Raw genomic sequence first — 17960 nt, 5'->3', positions numbered from 1 at the left:
CCGAATGGAGCGGCGCCGGGGCTGAGCCGGGCGCGCACGGACCGCCGCATGTGCCAAGCGAGGAGCGGCTCCCGAGCGGGCGGAGAGCTAGTGCGAGAGGCCCCGTCGGAGCGGCCACCGGAGCAGCGCCGGAGATGGGGTGAGTGAGCCGGCGCGCGCCTCGCGCGCTCCCCCGGAAGGGCGGCGGGGCCGCGACTCGCGTCCCCGAGCTCAGAGCCCCCCGGGCGGGCTAGCCCCCGCCTCCCCGCTCCCGGAGCGAGCGCGCAGGCGGCGCCGGAGAGCCTGCGGCTGCCCGACCCGGAGCCTTCCGCCGGCGCGCGCGGGTACCCGACAGGGGCACCCTGGCCTTGGCGCGGACTTTTTGCCTCGCGCCTTTGACCCTTTTCCTCCTTTACCAGTCCCAGCGCGAGGACACCGGGGGACCGGAGCTCTGCTAGCCTCCACGCTTCTGCCATTCCATGGCCCCCTCACCCCCGGGCGCGATCAACTCCAGGGCCTGTGTTTGTGAGTGTAAGAAGCAGTTTGTCGTGTTCCACCATTGGATTTATTACAAGGAAAATGGAAATCGAAGTTTTCCTGGAAAGGGAACAAACCAAATAATAAACCTCCAGCGTAGGAATAGTGGACTTTGAATCGCTTTTGAGATGGCTGAGGATGATGGAAGTCTGTAAGGAGCGTAGGTGAGGCTAAAATCTTTGAAACAACTGAGTAGATGCTCAGGAGGGAAGTTGAAATACTCTGTCAAAGTGACTAATGCTTCTGAGTATATAAAGTAATTTTAAAAGCAGGATTAACATCCTCGGCTTCTCTCTGAGCAGCAGGCGCTGTGAGTCAGGGAGCCACAGTGCTAATAACACAATAACTGCTTGCATCTGCCCACCCGAGGTGAGCACACGTTCGAGTGCCATCTGTGTTCAGGGAATGGTCATTATGCCCATTTTGTAGATGAGGAAACTGAGGTCCGAAGTGGTTGGGTGTCCTCCTCCAGGTTGGCAGCCCATGAGCTTTTGTTGAAGGGGGCACTGACTGTGACAATGGGGATGTGGGGTAAGTGAAGCAGGATCCGTGTGTCCCCCGCTGCCAAGTCCAGCGTTCTTCAAACAGTCCTTAGGCATGACCCAAACATTCGACTTGATGTGTCCAGAGATCGTGCTTTCCTGCTTGGGAGGGTTGGGGGGTGGAAGGGAGTAACATAGAGCCCAGCCCCTTGGGGTCAGTGGCTTTATTGTACCTTATTCCAGGTAATTCTTGGAATCATTTACTCAATGGCCTTATCCATGGGGCCGCAGAATGTTTGGAGGCAGGCCAGGATGAATTTTGAGGAAGAGAACTATGAAAGCTGCAGGCCAGGGGGCGCACAGCTGGACCAGGGGATTTGCTTAAGGCATCGGTGCAGTTCCAGGAGATTCGCACATGCAGAAACTGAGGGTGGTTTTACCACAGGGACCCTGGCTGAGCACTTTTTGTGTAACATTTCCAATGAACCCTTGGTGGACTATGAAAGGGCTGCTCTTTGAGCGGTGGATAACCTTTGAGGTTCTCAGATTTCATACTTAAAAAAAAAAAGTTTACGGGAAGAAGGAGTTGGCAAATGTAGGTCTCAAGATGGAAGATAAAAGAGATCTGGTGATTTTAACCCCCTCCCCCCTTCAGCCAACGCAAAACCAGCCCAACGCACTAGCGTGATCAAAACAAATATTGAAACTCTTGACTGTGGTTGAGATCAAATTGTTCTGAGAAAATGAAAATGTTTACTCATAGAAGCTTAAAGAAAATGTCAGAAGATAATTTTTGTTTGTGGAGAAGCAGGGAGTAGTAGCTTGGGAATTTTGTTTGAACATGGAATGTGTCTTTCATGTAATTTTATCATCATCCAATAAATGTATTTACTGCTAGTAGGTTAAGGGCTGTTTAGAACTCTTACCCATCTCTGCCGTTTTTAATATATCCACTTCTATAATTTATGTAAGTGTACAAACCATGGATGTAAATTAAGATGGAGCTAAGGGCTGGGTAACCAGTTCAGACAGGAAGGTGGAGGAAGTCATTTTTTTCCTTAAATTTTATTTACTGTATTTTGTTGTTTTTGAGAATATACACAGCAGAACATAAGCCAATTCAACAGTTTCTGCAGGTAGAATTTAGTGACATTGATTACATTCTTCGAGTTGTGCAACCATTCTTACCCTCCTTTTCTGAGTTGTTCCTCCCTCATTAACATAAACTCACTCCCCCCACTTTGACCCTCATATAGATAGATCTTAAAAGAGCATAATGCTCAAGGCAGACATTCTTTACTAGTTAAGCTAAACTAGTGTTTGGTTTTAAGAAGACTTCAGGGGATATTTTTGGTTGAAAGTTTAAAGATTATCTCAGGGCAATAGTTTCAGGGGTTCATCCACCCACCATGGCTCCAGAAAGTCTGGAGTCCATGAGAATTTGACATTCTGTTCTGTATTTTTCCCTTTTTGATCAGGATTCTTCTATGGAATCTTTGCTCATAATGTTCAGTAATGGGAGGGAACAATTTTAACCAAAAATAGAACCAATGTCATACTTTCTGAGAGTTGAGTAGGATGGAGGGGGAAGAACCAAGAAAGGGCAGCCAGGAGAAAACCTCGCTCTGGTCCCATAGCTTTATCGTGGCTCCCAGGATTTAAAAAAAAAAACAAAACATCTGAGTTTGTGTTGCCCCACATAAGATGCTTTTCCTCATTCAGATGTTCACTGCTATTTCTTGCTTTTCTTCTGCGAAGTGTTCTCCGTTAAGTGTGTGGTTCCCCTAGTAAGCTTGTGTTCTCATCCCCAAGGCAACCGTTTCATACCTTCTTCCTTTCTCAGACCTTGTCCCCCTGCCACATAGAAGCACCTAGCCTCACTTTTCATTGACAAAATAGAAGTCACAGACCAAGGGAACACTTTCGTCTTCCCACAGGCCTCTCTAGCATGTGGCTGTGCCTGCGTTCTCCTGCCTGTTTTACTGGATGGCCAGTCCCTCCTCTTGTCCTATCAGAGGCCTGCTCCTCTCGGGGTAACTTCCATCCTATCCCCTCTCACCTTCCCAGGGAATATCTCCCTGCCCTTAAACCCCTCTTTCTCCAGGGCCATTCCCATCAGTATGCAAACATGCTTTAGTTCAGCACTGTCCAATAGAACTCTCTACACGGGTAGAGATGTTCTGTATCCGCACAGCCCAATCTGGCAGCCACTAGCCACATGTGACTATTAAGCACTTGAAATGTGGCTAGTGCGACTGAGCACTTGAATTTTTTATTTTGTTTAATTTAAATTTAAATAGCCACATATGGCTAGTGACTACCACATTGGACAGCACAGCTTTCTCTCATCTTAAAAAGGAGCTCTCCCATGATCCTCCATCCTTCTCTTGCTTCCATCCCTTCTTTGCTTCCCTTCACCTGAAAACATTTCAGGAGATATATCTAAACCCACTGTCTCCATTCACTTTCTTCTACCATTTGCTCACCCAGCACACTCCACAGTCTGACTTCTTCTCCCACCACTCATGGAAACTGCTCTGAACAGGGTCACCAGTGATCTGCACATTGCCAGATCTTTGCCCCCATCCGACCCACCTCTCCACTGCATTCCACACCAAACGCCACACCCTCCCCCTTGAAACAGTTCCCCACACCTCACCTGGTGTTGCCTTACCTTCCCACTGGTTGCTTTTCTGTCTCCCTTGCTGGTTGGTTCTCCTCTGCCTGACCTCTGAATGATGGGGTTGCTGAAGGATAGATCTGCTTCCTTTTCTTGGTCAACACTTTCTTCCTAGGTAGTTATCCCATCCCATACCTTTAAACACCATCTCTATTCTGGTGACTCCCAAGTTTTCATTTCCAGACTTTTTTCAGGGCTTCCAGCTCATATCTCATACATGGAGCTCTTGGTATCCCTTCCACTTTGCGCCTTCCCTCAGTCTCCCCCCTTTGCGGTTGGTGGCACCACCATCCACTCTTTTGCTAAGAGTCATTCTTGACTCCTCTTCTTCACCTCCCCCTCCCCCCACATCCAGGCTGTTGGTTGGTCCTGTGGATTCTGCTTCTGGAATTTATGTGGAATGCATTACCTCTCCTCACCATCACAGCTTCCACTCTGGTCCTGGCCACCGCTGCGCCCTTCCTGGGCTAACTTCCTGCACGTCCCCCAGCTGCCACTCTTGCTTCTCTAGTCCATTCTCCATACAGGAGCCCGAGTGACCGGCTTATTTATTTATTTTCTTCTCTTCTTAGAACAGATCTCTAGAAGTGAAGCTTCTGTTTCTCCTCCCCCCTTTTTTAAATTAATAGACTTAATTTTTGAGGGCAGTTTTAGGTTTACTAAAAAATTGAACAGAAGGTACAGAGAGTTCCCATGTAATCCTTCTCCCTCTGCACACTGTTTCTCCTCTTATTAACATCTTGTATTAGTATGGTACATTCGTTACAATTGATGAATCAATAGGGATGCATTCTTATTAACTAAAGCCCGTAGTGTGCACTAGGATTCATCCACTCTTTATGCTGTACCTTCCTATGGCTTTTTAACAAATGCAGGATGTCATGTATCCACCAACTGAGGATCATACAGAATAATTAAACACAAATCAGAGCACATCACTCTGGCCTTTGTCCCCTCTCCAATGTCTCTAGCCCCTCTCATGTCCCTCTTTGCTTTCTATGAACACTGGCCTCTTTTCCTTTTCATTCTGCCCTGCCTGGGGATCTTTACCTTGCTGTTCCCTCTGCCGGGATTGCTCCTTCTCTGGCTTTGCAAATCCTTTCCTTCTTCTCATCCTGTAGATTTCTATATCAGGGTTACCTGCTCTGAGTCTTTCCTGCCCACACTATCTAGAACCACCCCCCGCATCATTCTCTAACATCGCTGTCTTTGTTTCCTGCAGTTGCTCATCCCAGCACACCTGTAATATTTGGGCTTTGTTTACTTTTTATAATCTGTCTTCCCCAGTAACATTCCATGCGGATCAGGACTACATCTTACCCTTTTCACCAGGGAATCCCAACACCTCACACAGTGTCTGGCACCTAATTGTCACCCAATAAATATTTTTTGATGGAGTTAAGGCTTGACTGTGGTGGACAGCATTGCTTGGACCTTGGTCTGAGAATTGAGATAAATTTTGGATTACCTTTGTATAGCTTGCTAAATTGAGACTTGCAAGGACCAAGAGAAAAAGAAATCACATTTGATGCAGTTTCCTTTTAATGCTAAAGCAAGCCATTTAGCTCTTATTGTGGCACGGGTTAATTTCTGGACTGTTGGCTGTCATCTGAGTACTGAGGTTGTAAATAATCATTTTACCCTGCTGCAGAAGGCTAACAGAAAAGCTGGCTTGTCTGCTGTTGTGACTTTGAGCTGATTTTGTCAGTGTTTACAAACAAGATCTACTGTATTTCTATTTGGCTTTATTTTACACTCAGTTTGTTCAGCCAAGATTACGTTGCAGTTTACAGATGCCTCAATCTTGGTTATCTGACACCTTGGGCCTTTTTTCAGTAATCTATACTGATTAACTTTCTTTTGATGTTCATTCCTTCCCCTTTAATTTTCCATTCCTTCTGAATCATACCATACTATGTAGTTTCTACAAATTAAACAACTTTCCTTTAGTGTTTGACTAACATAAATACCCACCACTTGTCTGTCAGTTTGCTGAACTATGGTGGCTTGCATGTTGCTGTGAAGCTGCAAGCTATGCCACCAGTATTTCAAATACCAGCAGGATCACCTATGGTCGACAGGTTTCAGTGAAGCTTCTAGACTAAGACAGACTAGGAAGAAAGCCTTGGAGATCTACTTCTGAAAATTAGCCAGTGAAAACCCTGTGCATCACAACAGAATATTGTCCAATGTAGTGTTGGATGGTGAGCCCCCTAGGCTGGAAAAAACACAGTGGCCGCAATAATGGACTCGAACATACCAACGATCGTGAACACAGGCAGTGTTTCGTTCTCTAGTACAGGAGTTGGAGCTGATTCTACAGCAACTAACAACACATCACGAGAGAAATAGATACAGTCGCTCAGACACGCTGAGGTGAATTTGTCTTCTCTTGGTCCTGTTGTGGATTTATAAAACTCTATATCTAGGATTCATTCAGCAACTTTGATCGAGGACCCTTTATCTGAAGGCAATTGGGAAGTGTTGGGGATCCAGAGATGAGCAAGTCCTACTTGTAGTTCCTATCCTTGTCGATTTTATATTTTAGGAAGGGAGATAAGCCGCGTACACAAGTAGTAGTGTTATGGGTGAAAGCTGTGAGTTTAAACAAAATGTTGTAATCCATAGGATGACAGAAGGAGTGGGTGGTGCCCATCTGTTTGGGGATCTTAGGGAAGTTGCCCCAGTACACATAGGGAGATACTTGGGGGCTGTTAGTATTTAGGGTCACCCTTTATCATTTAGTCAACCATCTCACTTAGTGTCTAAGTCAGAAAAATATGAAGTAATTGGCATGGGGTAAACCAGTTGCCATTAAGTTGATTTCGACTCATGGTGACCCCACGTGTGTTGGAGTAAAATTGTGCTCCATAGGGTTTTCAGTGGCTGATTTTTTGGAAGTAGATTGCCAGACCTTTCTTCTGAGGTGCCTCTGGGTGAACTCAAACCTGTGACTTTCTGGTTAGCAGCCGAGCTCTGTAACTGTAACTCCTAGCGTGGGGTAGACCAAAAAAGCCCATTGCCACTGAGTCGATTCTGGATATAGCAAACCTATAGGACAGAGTAGAACTGCCCCATAGGGTTTCTAAGGCTCTAATCTTTATGGAAGCAGACTGCCACATCTTTCTCCCGTGGAGCAGCTGGTTGGTTCAAACTGCTTATCTTTCAGTTAGCAGCCAAGCGCTTAACCACTGAACCACCAGGGCTGCTTTTTAGCACGGATTAGCCACTAAATAAGTGTGTATGAATGAATGAGTGAATAGGGTTCACTCATGAGTTAATGTGTGACTTTGGGTAGACTTTTACTTTGAGGAGATGCCATCAACAGCTCTAAAGCTTGTGACCTGGAGGGTTGTTAGGATGGAGTTGAGGGCACATTTGCTGCTTGCACGGAGCCCCCTACAAACAGGGCTCTGAGCTGCATTGGTTTGTTTTTATTTAATGGACTCAGTGATTTGTGTAAATTATTAGATTTCTTTTCTCTGTAATGGTTCCTAGGGAGCTTAGAGTCAAAATTGTGGTTACTACTAACTAGCAAATTCATCAGCCCTCATGTGTTACCTTTATTCCTTGCTCAGTTTTAAGGCCCTACCCTTGTTTTTGCCTTCACCCTTTCTCATTTACCACTTTTTTTTTTTTTTAACAAAATGAAAATAGCTTTCCTATTTTTCTAATATAAAAATATTAATGTTCATGCTAAAAAATAACAGCATAAAGAAGGAAGTGAAAATTGCTTGTCATCCCATGTCTCTGGGGTAACCTCCATCAGCTTTGGGCTGCTTATCTTTGCAGACTTTTTTCTGTGTATATATGTCTGTGTGTCTAGATGTATGTTTACGTATAACAAATATATTTTTAAGAAAACTGAATCATTTTACACATGGTATTTGGTAACAGTTTTTTCAGCTGAAGATATCTTGAGTGGACATTTTTTGGTGTCAATAACTATAAATGTACATTATCATTTAAATTCACATTTATTTCTAATTTGCCATTTTGCTGAATTTTATACTTCTTTGTAGACCTACTTATATGCTTTCTAGAACAAGGCAGGATATTAAAAAAAGATTAAAAAAAAGACATTTTGGTAGTTCCTTAAAGCAGTTATTTGCTTTAAATGAATTACTGAAGGAAAGAAATGGTAGAGGAGACCAAGATCACAATTAACATTGTGTAATTTTGGGTGAGTCACCGCTCCTTAGTGAATGTTGGTAAGAACATCAAGGATTCATCGTTGTTGCCAAGGGTGGTTAGTGGACCAGGAACCAGCTGCTCAATTTGTTTCTCCTTGTTTGGATGTATCAGGGCAGAGTAATTCTGCTGTAAGACCTTGATGAGAAGGTTCTTTGCATGCAGAGAGCATGCTTGCCTACCCCTGGGAGGCCCCCTTCTGCTTCAGAGGGCCTTTATCTGGTGTGTGCCACACTCCTCTCCTTTAAAGAGAATTCCCTGGGTGAGAACATTGGCAGGGGCATATGTACAGGAAGGATGTTATAGTCCCTGCTTCAATTGTAAGGCTTGAAAACAAAGAACTGGGCAAATCCAGTGAAATGTCACCTCAGCCTGCATAGGCATCTAAAACCTTTGGAAAAGGTCCCCTGGTGCATGGGATGGGATGGGGAGCTCCTTTTCCTTTTGAAAAGAAAAACTTCCTTCCCTTTTGATTACATCTCCACCTTTCTTCACCTCAGAAATGAAGTGAACAATGTTCAAAGAGTATATTTACGATTGAGGAAAAGCATTTTTGAGACTATTAGGAATCTCAGGTGTGTCAAGTCCTGACCTTCTAGATCTTGAGAGTTTTTTTTCCAGTGTGAGATAAATTGAGGAAAAGGAATTGGGACCAAAAGCTTCTAATCTGCATTGGTTTTGATACATGGGTCTCTAAGCACTGCTTGTTGTGTGTCTGCATTTTCCAGGTACGGCGCACGCAGGCTGCCCCAGAGTGGTATTTATAGGTTTGGAGGTGAGTGCTGGCATCATGAACCAGTTTCCTAGTGGGGGGTACATTGTGTGGGAAGAGCAGCAGGTTGGAAGCCTCTGCTGAATGCACAATGGAGTCTCCAGTAGTTCTGCCACCGGGCGCTGTTAGTCATAGGGTATCATTCTGGTAGAATTTATTGAAATTATATTTCAAATTAGCTTGTTAGAATAAAAATACGCTTGTGGGGAATATATTTAGACATTTGTCAAAGACTAGAGAGATTTTTTAAAAATATTTTTATTCACAAGCCTGGTTGATAGTCTTATTAGTATTCCTCTGAGGAACTGGGAACCCTGGCGTCCCCACCCCTGTGCAGAAAGACTTGGATTAAGGTGTTGCCCCAGCCAAAGCAGTTAGCCTGAGCACCATGGATGAAGACGCTCTGTAGGACACGGGCGCCTCCCAGCCACAGGAGGCCTGGAGTGAGGCGGGGTCCCAGCTGTGGAAGGGGCTCTGGATACCCCTGTCTTTTTGTCCTGCCCTGGGAAAATCTTGGTCCAGATCACCAGTGAGGGGTGGGCCATGCCCAGCCTGGCCTTGGTCCTCCTTCAGCTCTGGGGAGCTGTGGGTTACGGGGTGAGGGATGTCTACAGGGACCCAATTAGTGAGGAATATTGCAGACCCTGCTGCCTGGGTATTGGATCCCTTTTGGGATCTTTAATTGGGAAAGATTTTAATTGGAGTTGTTCAGATAAGTGGAGAAAAGCAGAGTTACTTTGGCTTCTCTTGTCCTTGGGGAGGGGTGGGATGGCTAGGGTCCTCGTGGGAAAAAGGAATGAAACTTGTTCCGGTAGGCTCCAAAGGGCAGGAAAAGGAGCACCTGGTGGAGGTGACGTGGAGGTGGATTTCAGCTCAGTCATTACGAGGAAGAACCCACTAACCCCTCTGAGCTGACTGAAAATAGAACTGGCTGTCTCACCAAGTGGTGAGTTCATTGTCATGAAGTGTTTGAGCAAAGGCTGAAAGGCCACCTGTCAGGAAGACTGGGAGGCTGGGGACATGGTTAAGTACAAACAAAAAACCAACAGATTCTGACTCGTGGTGACCCATGTGTGTCAGAGTAGAACTGTGCTCCATAGGATTTTCAATGGCTGTAATCTTACAGAAGTAGATCGCCAGGCCTTTCTTCCCCAGTGCTGCTGGGTGGATTCGAACCACCAGCCTTGCGGTAATAGTCGAGTGCAAACTGTGCCACCCAGGGAGCTATTGGTTAAGTACAGACAGGTCAAACCCCAGCCTTACTGGCTTACACAAGTCATTTTATCTCTCTGAGCTTCAGTTTCTTCATTTGTTAAATGATTGAGAGTTAAATGAGAAAATGCACATAAAGCATTTAGCACAATGCCTCAGTAAATGGTGGCCAGCTTTATCATCACCATCATCATCATCATCTCTGCTGTGGATGGGAGGTTGGACCAGGTGGCCTCTGAGGTACTTCTGGAGTAGGTGTTTGGGAAGGGTGCAACATCCTCTCATCTTTCATCCTCTGAGTCCTCAGCCCCTCTATGCAGCCTCCTTTGCTACCACGCATTCCCTCCCCCAGTCCTGAACAGTGTCAGAGTCGGTTCCTTACCGTCCGATGACCCAGGCAATATGAGGTTTTCCCTCTGAAACATTGCCTCATATCAATAAGCCTCTCAGGTGGTAGGGGTGAGGAATGTCACTGGCCAGAGGATTGGGGAGGTTGGGAGAGCTGGCCCATGTGTGCCAACAAGAAAACCAGTCTGCCAGCCACTTGCTTTCACAGGGAGATGCAAGTGTGGACAAAAGATGGGGGGTTTCTCTCCAGTGTGGGCAGCAGAGGGGGATTTGAATTACTGGCCAGGGAACCATTCATTTGATTATATGCATATTCATTCATTCAAGAAACAGTGACCATCTCTTTACCTTGTGTCAGGCAGGCACTGTTGTAGGTGCCAGGAACACAATGATGAACGTCTGTGGTCCTATGATGTTTACAGTCTATTGGGGAAGGTGGACATCAAACAAAAATTACCCAGTGGATTGAGATGGGGAATGTCGTGTGGGAACCACGTGAGATGTATAGTGGGTTTCAGGCTCCCACATCTCTGGCCTCCCACCCTTATCCGTTCTTTTTTTTTTTTTTTTTTTAATATTTTGTTGTGTTTTAGGTGAAAATTTATACAGCAAATTAGATTCCCCTTTAACAATTTTTGTACAAATTATTCCATGACATTGGATATAATTTTTGCAATGTGTCAGCATCCTCATTATTTACATTCTGTTTGTTCTGTTTCAATTGATCTAGCTTCCCTACCCCACTTTGCCTTCTCATTTTTGCTTTTGGTCTTAATTGTTCAAGGGAGCACATTCCTCACAGGTGATACTGTTTATTTTGTAAGCCAGTCTATTATTTGGCTGAAGGGAGACCTCCAGGAGTGGCTTCAGTTCCAAGTTAAAAGGGTATCTTAGGGCAGTAGTCTCGGGGGTTCCTCTAGTTTCTATCAGTCCAGTAAGTCTGGTCTTTTTTTTTTTTTTTAGGAATTTGAGTTTTGTTGTACATTTTCCTCCCATTCTATCTGGAAACTTCTATTGTGTCTCTGGTCAGAATGGTCAGTGACCCTTATGCATTCTTACTGATCACTCCCCACCTGTTCGTCAGCTCTTGAACCTTTTTGGCCTTTTGTCCAGTGACCGTCACCTGGATGTTGAACACCTTCTCTAGGAATGTGCCAGGAACATGGAAGTTGATAGAGCAAGGTCCTTACCCCCCTGAGGGAGATGGATGATAAGCAGGTAACTAGGGCAATGAGGTAAGCCCTGTTACTGAGTTGTGGATGTGAACAAGGACAAAATGTTTAGCTCTGCGAAAAGTTCAGGAAGCCTTCCTGAAGGAGATGACCTTTGAGCTGAGTCTTGAAGCTCCCATGGATGGGAAGTGGCAGAGTTAAGAATCAAGCTCAAAACTGTTTAAGAGCAGAATCCATATTCTTATGAAGAACCTTCTGGAGACCAAAGCCCCCAAGAAAGTCATGGGAGTGGTGGACCTATAGGTCTTGATTTTGGGGATGAGAGAAAGGGAAAGGCTAAGCTGCTAGCAATTCAGATGTTTCTAGACTGTGACTGAGCAGATGGTGGTGCTGTTGACTGAGACTGGGAATGCAGATGGAGATGTGTTTCTTTTGGGGGAAAATGACAAGAGTTCAGTTTTGATTGGACATAGTAAATCCAGAAATGTAGCTCTAGCCCTCAGCAATTGGGATAGAGTTAGAGGTACAGATTTAGGAACCATCACCTGGGGGAGTGGATCAACCAACGAGAGTGTAGGGTGGGACTGAGAAGGCACGAACTGTTAAATACTGCTATGTGGTGGGAATGTTAGGACACAGATGGATTTTGAGAGCAGCTTCAGCCAAGTGGAAAGCACAAATCCATTTGCAGGCGATTTAAAGAGTGAGTATGTGGTGAGAGAGTAGAGAAATCTGGCTGAAAATGAAGGTGAGCTTGAGGGTGAGGCAGGGAAGAAGGCAGGTTGATTTTTGCTTTGTTGGAAGGCTGAGGGCAAAGAAAAAGGAGAGATTGAAGGTATTAGAGGAAGATGAGAGGCAGTGAGGTTGGCGCTTCAGAAGGGGGCCAGGAGCATCATCCTCAGACCAGGGAACGTGCAGGTATGGAGGCATTTTGAGGCTGTGGCAGGAAGGAGAATGAGGACGTTGGGCCAGTTGGCTTTTCTTTCTCAGTGTGAGTTAAGGGGTTGGTGTGAGAACCAGGAGGTAGCTCAAGAAGAAGGGAAATGGATTAATACAGCTGGTTTTGGGGATTGGAGCAGGGAGTCAGCTGGGCAAATAAATACATATTTGTGAACAGCCTGTGGGGTCAGTTGGAGATTAAAAAATGTGTGTTTGTAAAAGTGCCAGTCACCACAACTGGATGACTTGCCACTATGCCAAGTGAGCAGAGACAAGCAGCCCCAGACCCAGATGGTGGGCACACAGGAGCAGCCACCCTGGTCAGACTCTGTTTCCAGCCTACATGGTACTTTGCCATTGGCAGCCTGGGAGGAGGGAGAGCCTGCTCCATCCCTGTTGGTCACCTTTCTGCCCTCGCTTCTCTGAAGAGCTAGCCATTGTTCTGTTGTTAATCATTCTTCCAGACCCTTTCTAAAAAATGCATTAAAATTCTTGCCAGTGTGACCTCTTTGAGTAATGAGATCTGTAAGTTTATTAACCTCTGTGAGAAGTGGATTTCCATGCTTCATGGGAGCGGATAATCTCTTGGAGGGAATGAGCGTTAATGTGCTGCCCAGGAAGGCGAGCCCAATCCTGAGGGCAGAGGTAGGGTGGGGGCGGCTTATCTGTGCCCTCCTGGACACCATCTGACTTAGCATGCATCCTGTGGAAGGTGGGCCAACAGAGGCAGATTGCTTCTGTACGTCACTGTCCCCATGGCCCCACTCGCGGAGTCAGACAGTGACTCAAAGTGGAGATGGTCAGAGAGACCAAGCCACAACAAAGGCCAGGAGCCCTCATTTCTCTTGATGAGTATAATTTTCTAAGCATGAGAAGAGGAAAGGAGGAGATGGGAGCATTGAGCCTTCTGCAGACAGGGATACCCGGGTCACACATCCACTTCCAGTGGCCTGGGAATCCTCTGGAGCTGTGAGGGGCATTAGGATATTTGCTCTGTGACCATGTTGAACCACGTTCTCTGTCGTCCCAATGTTGGCTTTCAAATTTCCACATGTATTCGATATTTGATGTAAGCTCCTTGCAAGGCATCCAACTAAGGAGCATTGATTCATGATTTCATCCTCATTGCCTTAGCATTTCAAGCTTGTTATAACCTAACCCAATCTACCTGTCTTCTTTGTACTCTGAATACTTGTGATATATTGTTCATCATATAAAATATGTAATTATAATACAGTGTTATATCACTGTATTATCATTATAATCTGTGTCCCCTCCCCCACTCCTGCCAGCCAAACCAACACTGTACAGTGGAAATATGAGCACCACTATGTAATTGTAAATGTTCTAATAGCCTCATTAAACAAGTGAAAAGAAACAGGTGAAATTAATTTTTAGTATATCTTATTTTACCTGATATATCCAAAATATGATCATTTCAACATGTCATCAATAAAAAAATTATTAATGGGATATTTTACATTATTTTGTTTGGATTAAGTCTCTGACACCTGGTATGTATTTTACACTGACAGAACATCTCAATTAGGGCTAACCACATTTCAAGGGCTCAGTAGCCACATGTAGCTACCAAATTGTAGGGCAGAGCAAGACTGTGAGCTCCTCATGAATGGTAACTGTGTCTTCTCCATCTTTCTATTCCTCTGTTGTTGTGTGCTGTTGAGTCAATTCCGACTCATAGCGACCCTATATGACAGAGTTGAGCTTCCCTATAGGGTTTTCTAGGTTGTAATCTTTATGGGAGCACATCTCCAGGTCTTTTTTCCACAGAGCTGCTGGTGGGTTCCAGTCGCCAACCTTGCAGTTAGCAGCTGAGTGCTTAACCATTGGACCACCAGGGCTTCTTCTGTCCCTCTAGTGCTGTGTATAAGGAGTCGTGGGTGAAACAAATGATTAAGCACTCGAGTACTAGACAAAAGGTTGGCGGTTAAAACCCACCCAGAAGTGCCTCAGAAGACAGGCCTGGTGATCTGTTTCTGAAAGGTTACAAGGCATGAAAACCCTATGGAGTGCAGGTCTACTCTGAACAGATGGGGTCACGATGAATTGGAGCCAATTTGAGGACAACCAACAACAAAGTACTGTATATTGGGACTGACACATAGTAGGTGTGCAGGAACTTTTGGTGAATGCACAGATGCCTCCAGAGCCTGTGCTGTCTCCGTGGTGCCATGCTATGCTAGGCAGTTCTGGGTGCCAGGGATGGAACTGAAGAAGAAAAATTCTGGTGCTTAAAGTAGTGTGACTACATAGGAAGCCCATTGATGAGCCCAGGCTCTTAAGGAAAGTGTATTAAAGATGGAAGGGAGGGGTACAGAACCAGGGACAAGTGTAGGAGAGTGATTCTGATCTCAGTGGGACCAGGAAGTTTAAGCTGCAGAGGACTGAGGTGAGCCAAAAAATCAGAGTGAGTTCAGAAGAAACCAAGGTTGTTGAGTACAGAATGATTAAGAGTGTGGACTCTGGAGTTACTTAGACTGCTGGGTTTCGAGTCTGGTTCCACTGTTTATGAGCTTGGGCAGGTTATTGACTTTCCTATTCTTCAGTTTCTCCAGTTATAAATGGATGTAATGATGGCCCCTATCTCAGAGGTAATATGTAAAGATAATGTAAAGGAGAATGGAGTTTATGGAAGGATACTGGAGATGGGGAAATGAATTTGATTCTCAAAAACTGAGGAGCTTGTATCTCGGAATCTCAGGACAGTTATTGTGAGGCCATTGCTGAGCAGGGTCTAGAACCCATCATTTGAATGATAGTTTGTGAGCACTTAAGAAGGATAGGGGGCTCACCAGAAGCCCGTATGGCTGGACTCAGTAGGTCATTTCATGCCATCTTGTTTCCTCTGGGGAGAATGGCAGAATAAGGGACATCTGCAGATGTGACCCATCCTGGCTTCAATAGGCCAGGAACAAAGTCTCCTGATGTCCCTGTGGACCGATTAGAGAAATGTAGATGATCCAGAAAGGGTGCATGGCAATGAAATTGATGTCAACCTGGGCAGAGCTTGCTGGGGCCTTGTCTTGCACAATCCTTTTTTAATCACTAGAGGAAAGATGTAGAAGATGTTCTCCATGATATGGCATTCAAGACCTATCCTGGGTAGATACCTGGAATAAAATAATTGGAATCCAAAAAAATGTCTCAACAGATTGAAATGTTAGGCTTGAGATAAAAGTTAATAACAGTAACTTGAAGATCTTATGTGTTAATTAATAAAAAGGATTAATTAATTCTTGTTGAGAGTTCCTATGCGTCAGACAGAGTTCTAGGGACTGGGGATACAATAGTGAGTAAAACACACATGGCTCCTCTCCCATGGAATTTCCATTCTAGTGAGGAAGACAAATTCTACCTCTTCTCCCCCTACCAAAAAAAAAATGTAAATGGAACCACAAATACAATAATTGCAAGTTGTGCTCAGTGCTACAAGGGAAGCAAGCAAGGGCTGAGCCCTACTTTAGAATGTATGGTTATGAGACACAACTGTGAAGAGGTGACATTTAAGTTGCATGTGAAGAGAGGGAGCAGAACATTCCAGGTCGAGGGAGGAGCAGGTGCAAAGACCTAATGTGGGAAGGAGCTGCCTAGAATGTTTGAGAAATTGGAATCAGACCAGCACGGCTGAAATGAAGAGAGTGAGGGGAGAGAGCTCAGTCTGGGATTGGAGAGAGAAGCAGGCAGGACAAGACTGGGCTTGGTCTTGCAGGCTGGTGTGGATTTTGGATTTTATTTGAGATGCAATGAGAATGAATAAGATAGAAAGCTTTTAATCACGGCTGTAACATGGTCCTTACTTATGTTTTAAGAAGACTACTCTGGTGTTCTGCAGAGAATGGATTGGAAGGAGACAAGTTCCTGGGAGCAAGAAGATTAGTTCCTGGGTTTCAGGACAATCAGGATGCTGGCTTAGGCTCAGAAGGTTGCAGAGAAAGTGGAGAGAAGTAGGCAGATTTGACAGATGTTCTGGAGATGGATATGTCAGGACTCTCAGATGGATTGGATGGGGACAAGGGGTGAAGAAGAGGGAGGAAACAAAGAGGACCCCTGTGGTTCTGGTTTGAGCTACTAGTATATGTTGGGAAGCCTGGAGGAGGATCAGATCAGGACTGGGATGAGGAAGTCAATTTCAGTATCAACATGTTAAGCTTGAGGTAGTGAGTAGAGCTGGGGAGAAGGCAGTTAGCTATATGCACTTGGGGCTCAGTGGAGAGGTCAAACTGGAGATAGGTGGGGCGAGCTCACCAAGAGAGATGGTAGACAGAGAAGGGGAGGGCTCAGGATCAAGCCTGGAGTACCCATGGTTGAGGTGGTGGTGGAGGAGGAGGGAGGTAGCAAAGAAGAAGATGGAGGAAGAGTGGCTAGTGAGGGAGGAAGTAGACTGGGGCTGGTGGTGTCAGGGTGACTGATGAAGAAGTGTCTCGAGGAGGAGGGATTGGACATCGGTGTTGGTGCTGCTGAGGCCAAGTACGAGTAAAGCAGAATATCCTGGGAGTGGGCAACGTGGAGGCTGTGGGTGCCCCTGACCTAAGCCATGTCAGTGGTCAGGTGGGGCTGGAAGCCAGGCGGGTTGAAGTTTGAATGGGAGGTTGCGAAGGGGGCTTGTGTGGGAATGTGTGAACCGTTTTTTCAAGAAGTTGACTGTTAAGGAGGCAGAGAAATAGAACAACAGCATGAGAGGCTGTAGGTAAAGGGAGAGTGTATTTAAGATAGGACTACAATAGGTGTAGTGCTGATGGGGGATGGTGGCAGAGCCAAGGACTCCAGAAGAGGAAAGGGTAGAATTCAGAGCACCAGGGGGAGGATCTTCCCCTGAGGGTGGAAGGGGAATCCTGGAAAGGAGGGAAGGAGGCCACAGTGGGGACAGATGCAGGCAGATTTGGGTGTGGTGGGAAGATGTACGCATTCCCGTCTTGGCTCCTATCTTCTATAAAGTACGAGGCAGAGTCCTCAGTTGAGAGCGAGGGTAGAAGATCAGGTGTGAGAAGTTACAGGAGAAAGAAGAAGGTGTGAATTGTTGTCTACGAGTGGGTGGCAAGCCCACTAAAGAAGCACAGGCTTGCAGGGCATTGCAGACTGACAGTTTGAGGTCAGAGAACATACATTTAAAGTGAAACTTGTCCACCCAGTTTGGTAATGTTGCCCAGTTGCTTGGGTGTAGGCATGGAGAAGGCAGGTAGAAGATGCATCAGGTTGGGGTTTTGCCAGGCCGGGAGTAAGAGATTAATCACAGTGATTAAATAAAATGAAAAATCAGTTGCTGTTGACTCTGACTCATGGTGACCCCATATGTTAGAGTAGAACTGTGCTCCATAGAATTTTCAATGGCTGTGATCTGTCAGAAGTAGATCAACAGGACTTTCTTCTGAGGTGCCTCTGGGTAGATTTGAACCACCAACCTTTTGATTAGTAGCCAAGTGCTTAACCATTTGTGCCATCCTTGAGGCTCTGATAAAAATGATAGACCACGGGATATGGGCCATTCAGGGAAGAAAGTGAAGCCAGGAGGTGACCGATGGAGAAAGGGAAAGTCAGTGAATTAGTGTTATGGATTGAATTGTGCCCTCCAAAAATGTATATCAACTTGGCTAGGTCATGATTCCCAGTATTGTGTGGTTGTCCACCAT

General features: G+C 45.5%; 1 protein-coding gene across 4 annotated transcripts in view; it reads left to right on the top strand.

Annotated features, from left to right (window-relative positions):
• The first annotated feature begins 6 nt into the window (after positions 1–6).
• HOMER2 (homer scaffold protein 2) overlaps positions 7–17960 on the top strand; it is a 117301-nt gene continuing 99347 nt past the window's right edge. For 2 of the 4 annotated variants that reach the window (XM_023725974.1, XM_023725973.1), the window contains exon 1: positions 18–139. In XM_023725974.1, the coding sequence (XP_023581742.1) occupies positions 135–139 (5 nt within the window). In that variant the 5' untranslated portion in view covers positions 18–134. Of the gene's footprint in view, positions 140–17960 lie in introns of all 4 variants that reach the window. The other 2 variants (XM_004370673.3, XM_004370672.2) reach the window with 2 other exon arrangements.

The sequence above is a fragment of the Trichechus manatus genome, unplaced genomic scaffold (genome assembly GCF_000243295.1).
Source record: "Trichechus manatus latirostris isolate Lorelei unplaced genomic scaffold, TriManLat1.0 scaffold00009, whole genome shotgun sequence".
Classification (NCBI taxonomy): domain Eukaryota; kingdom Metazoa; phylum Chordata; class Mammalia; order Sirenia; family Trichechidae; genus Trichechus; species Trichechus manatus.
Note: the sequence above shows the minus strand (reverse complement) of the source record. Positions and strands in the feature narration are given on the sequence as shown.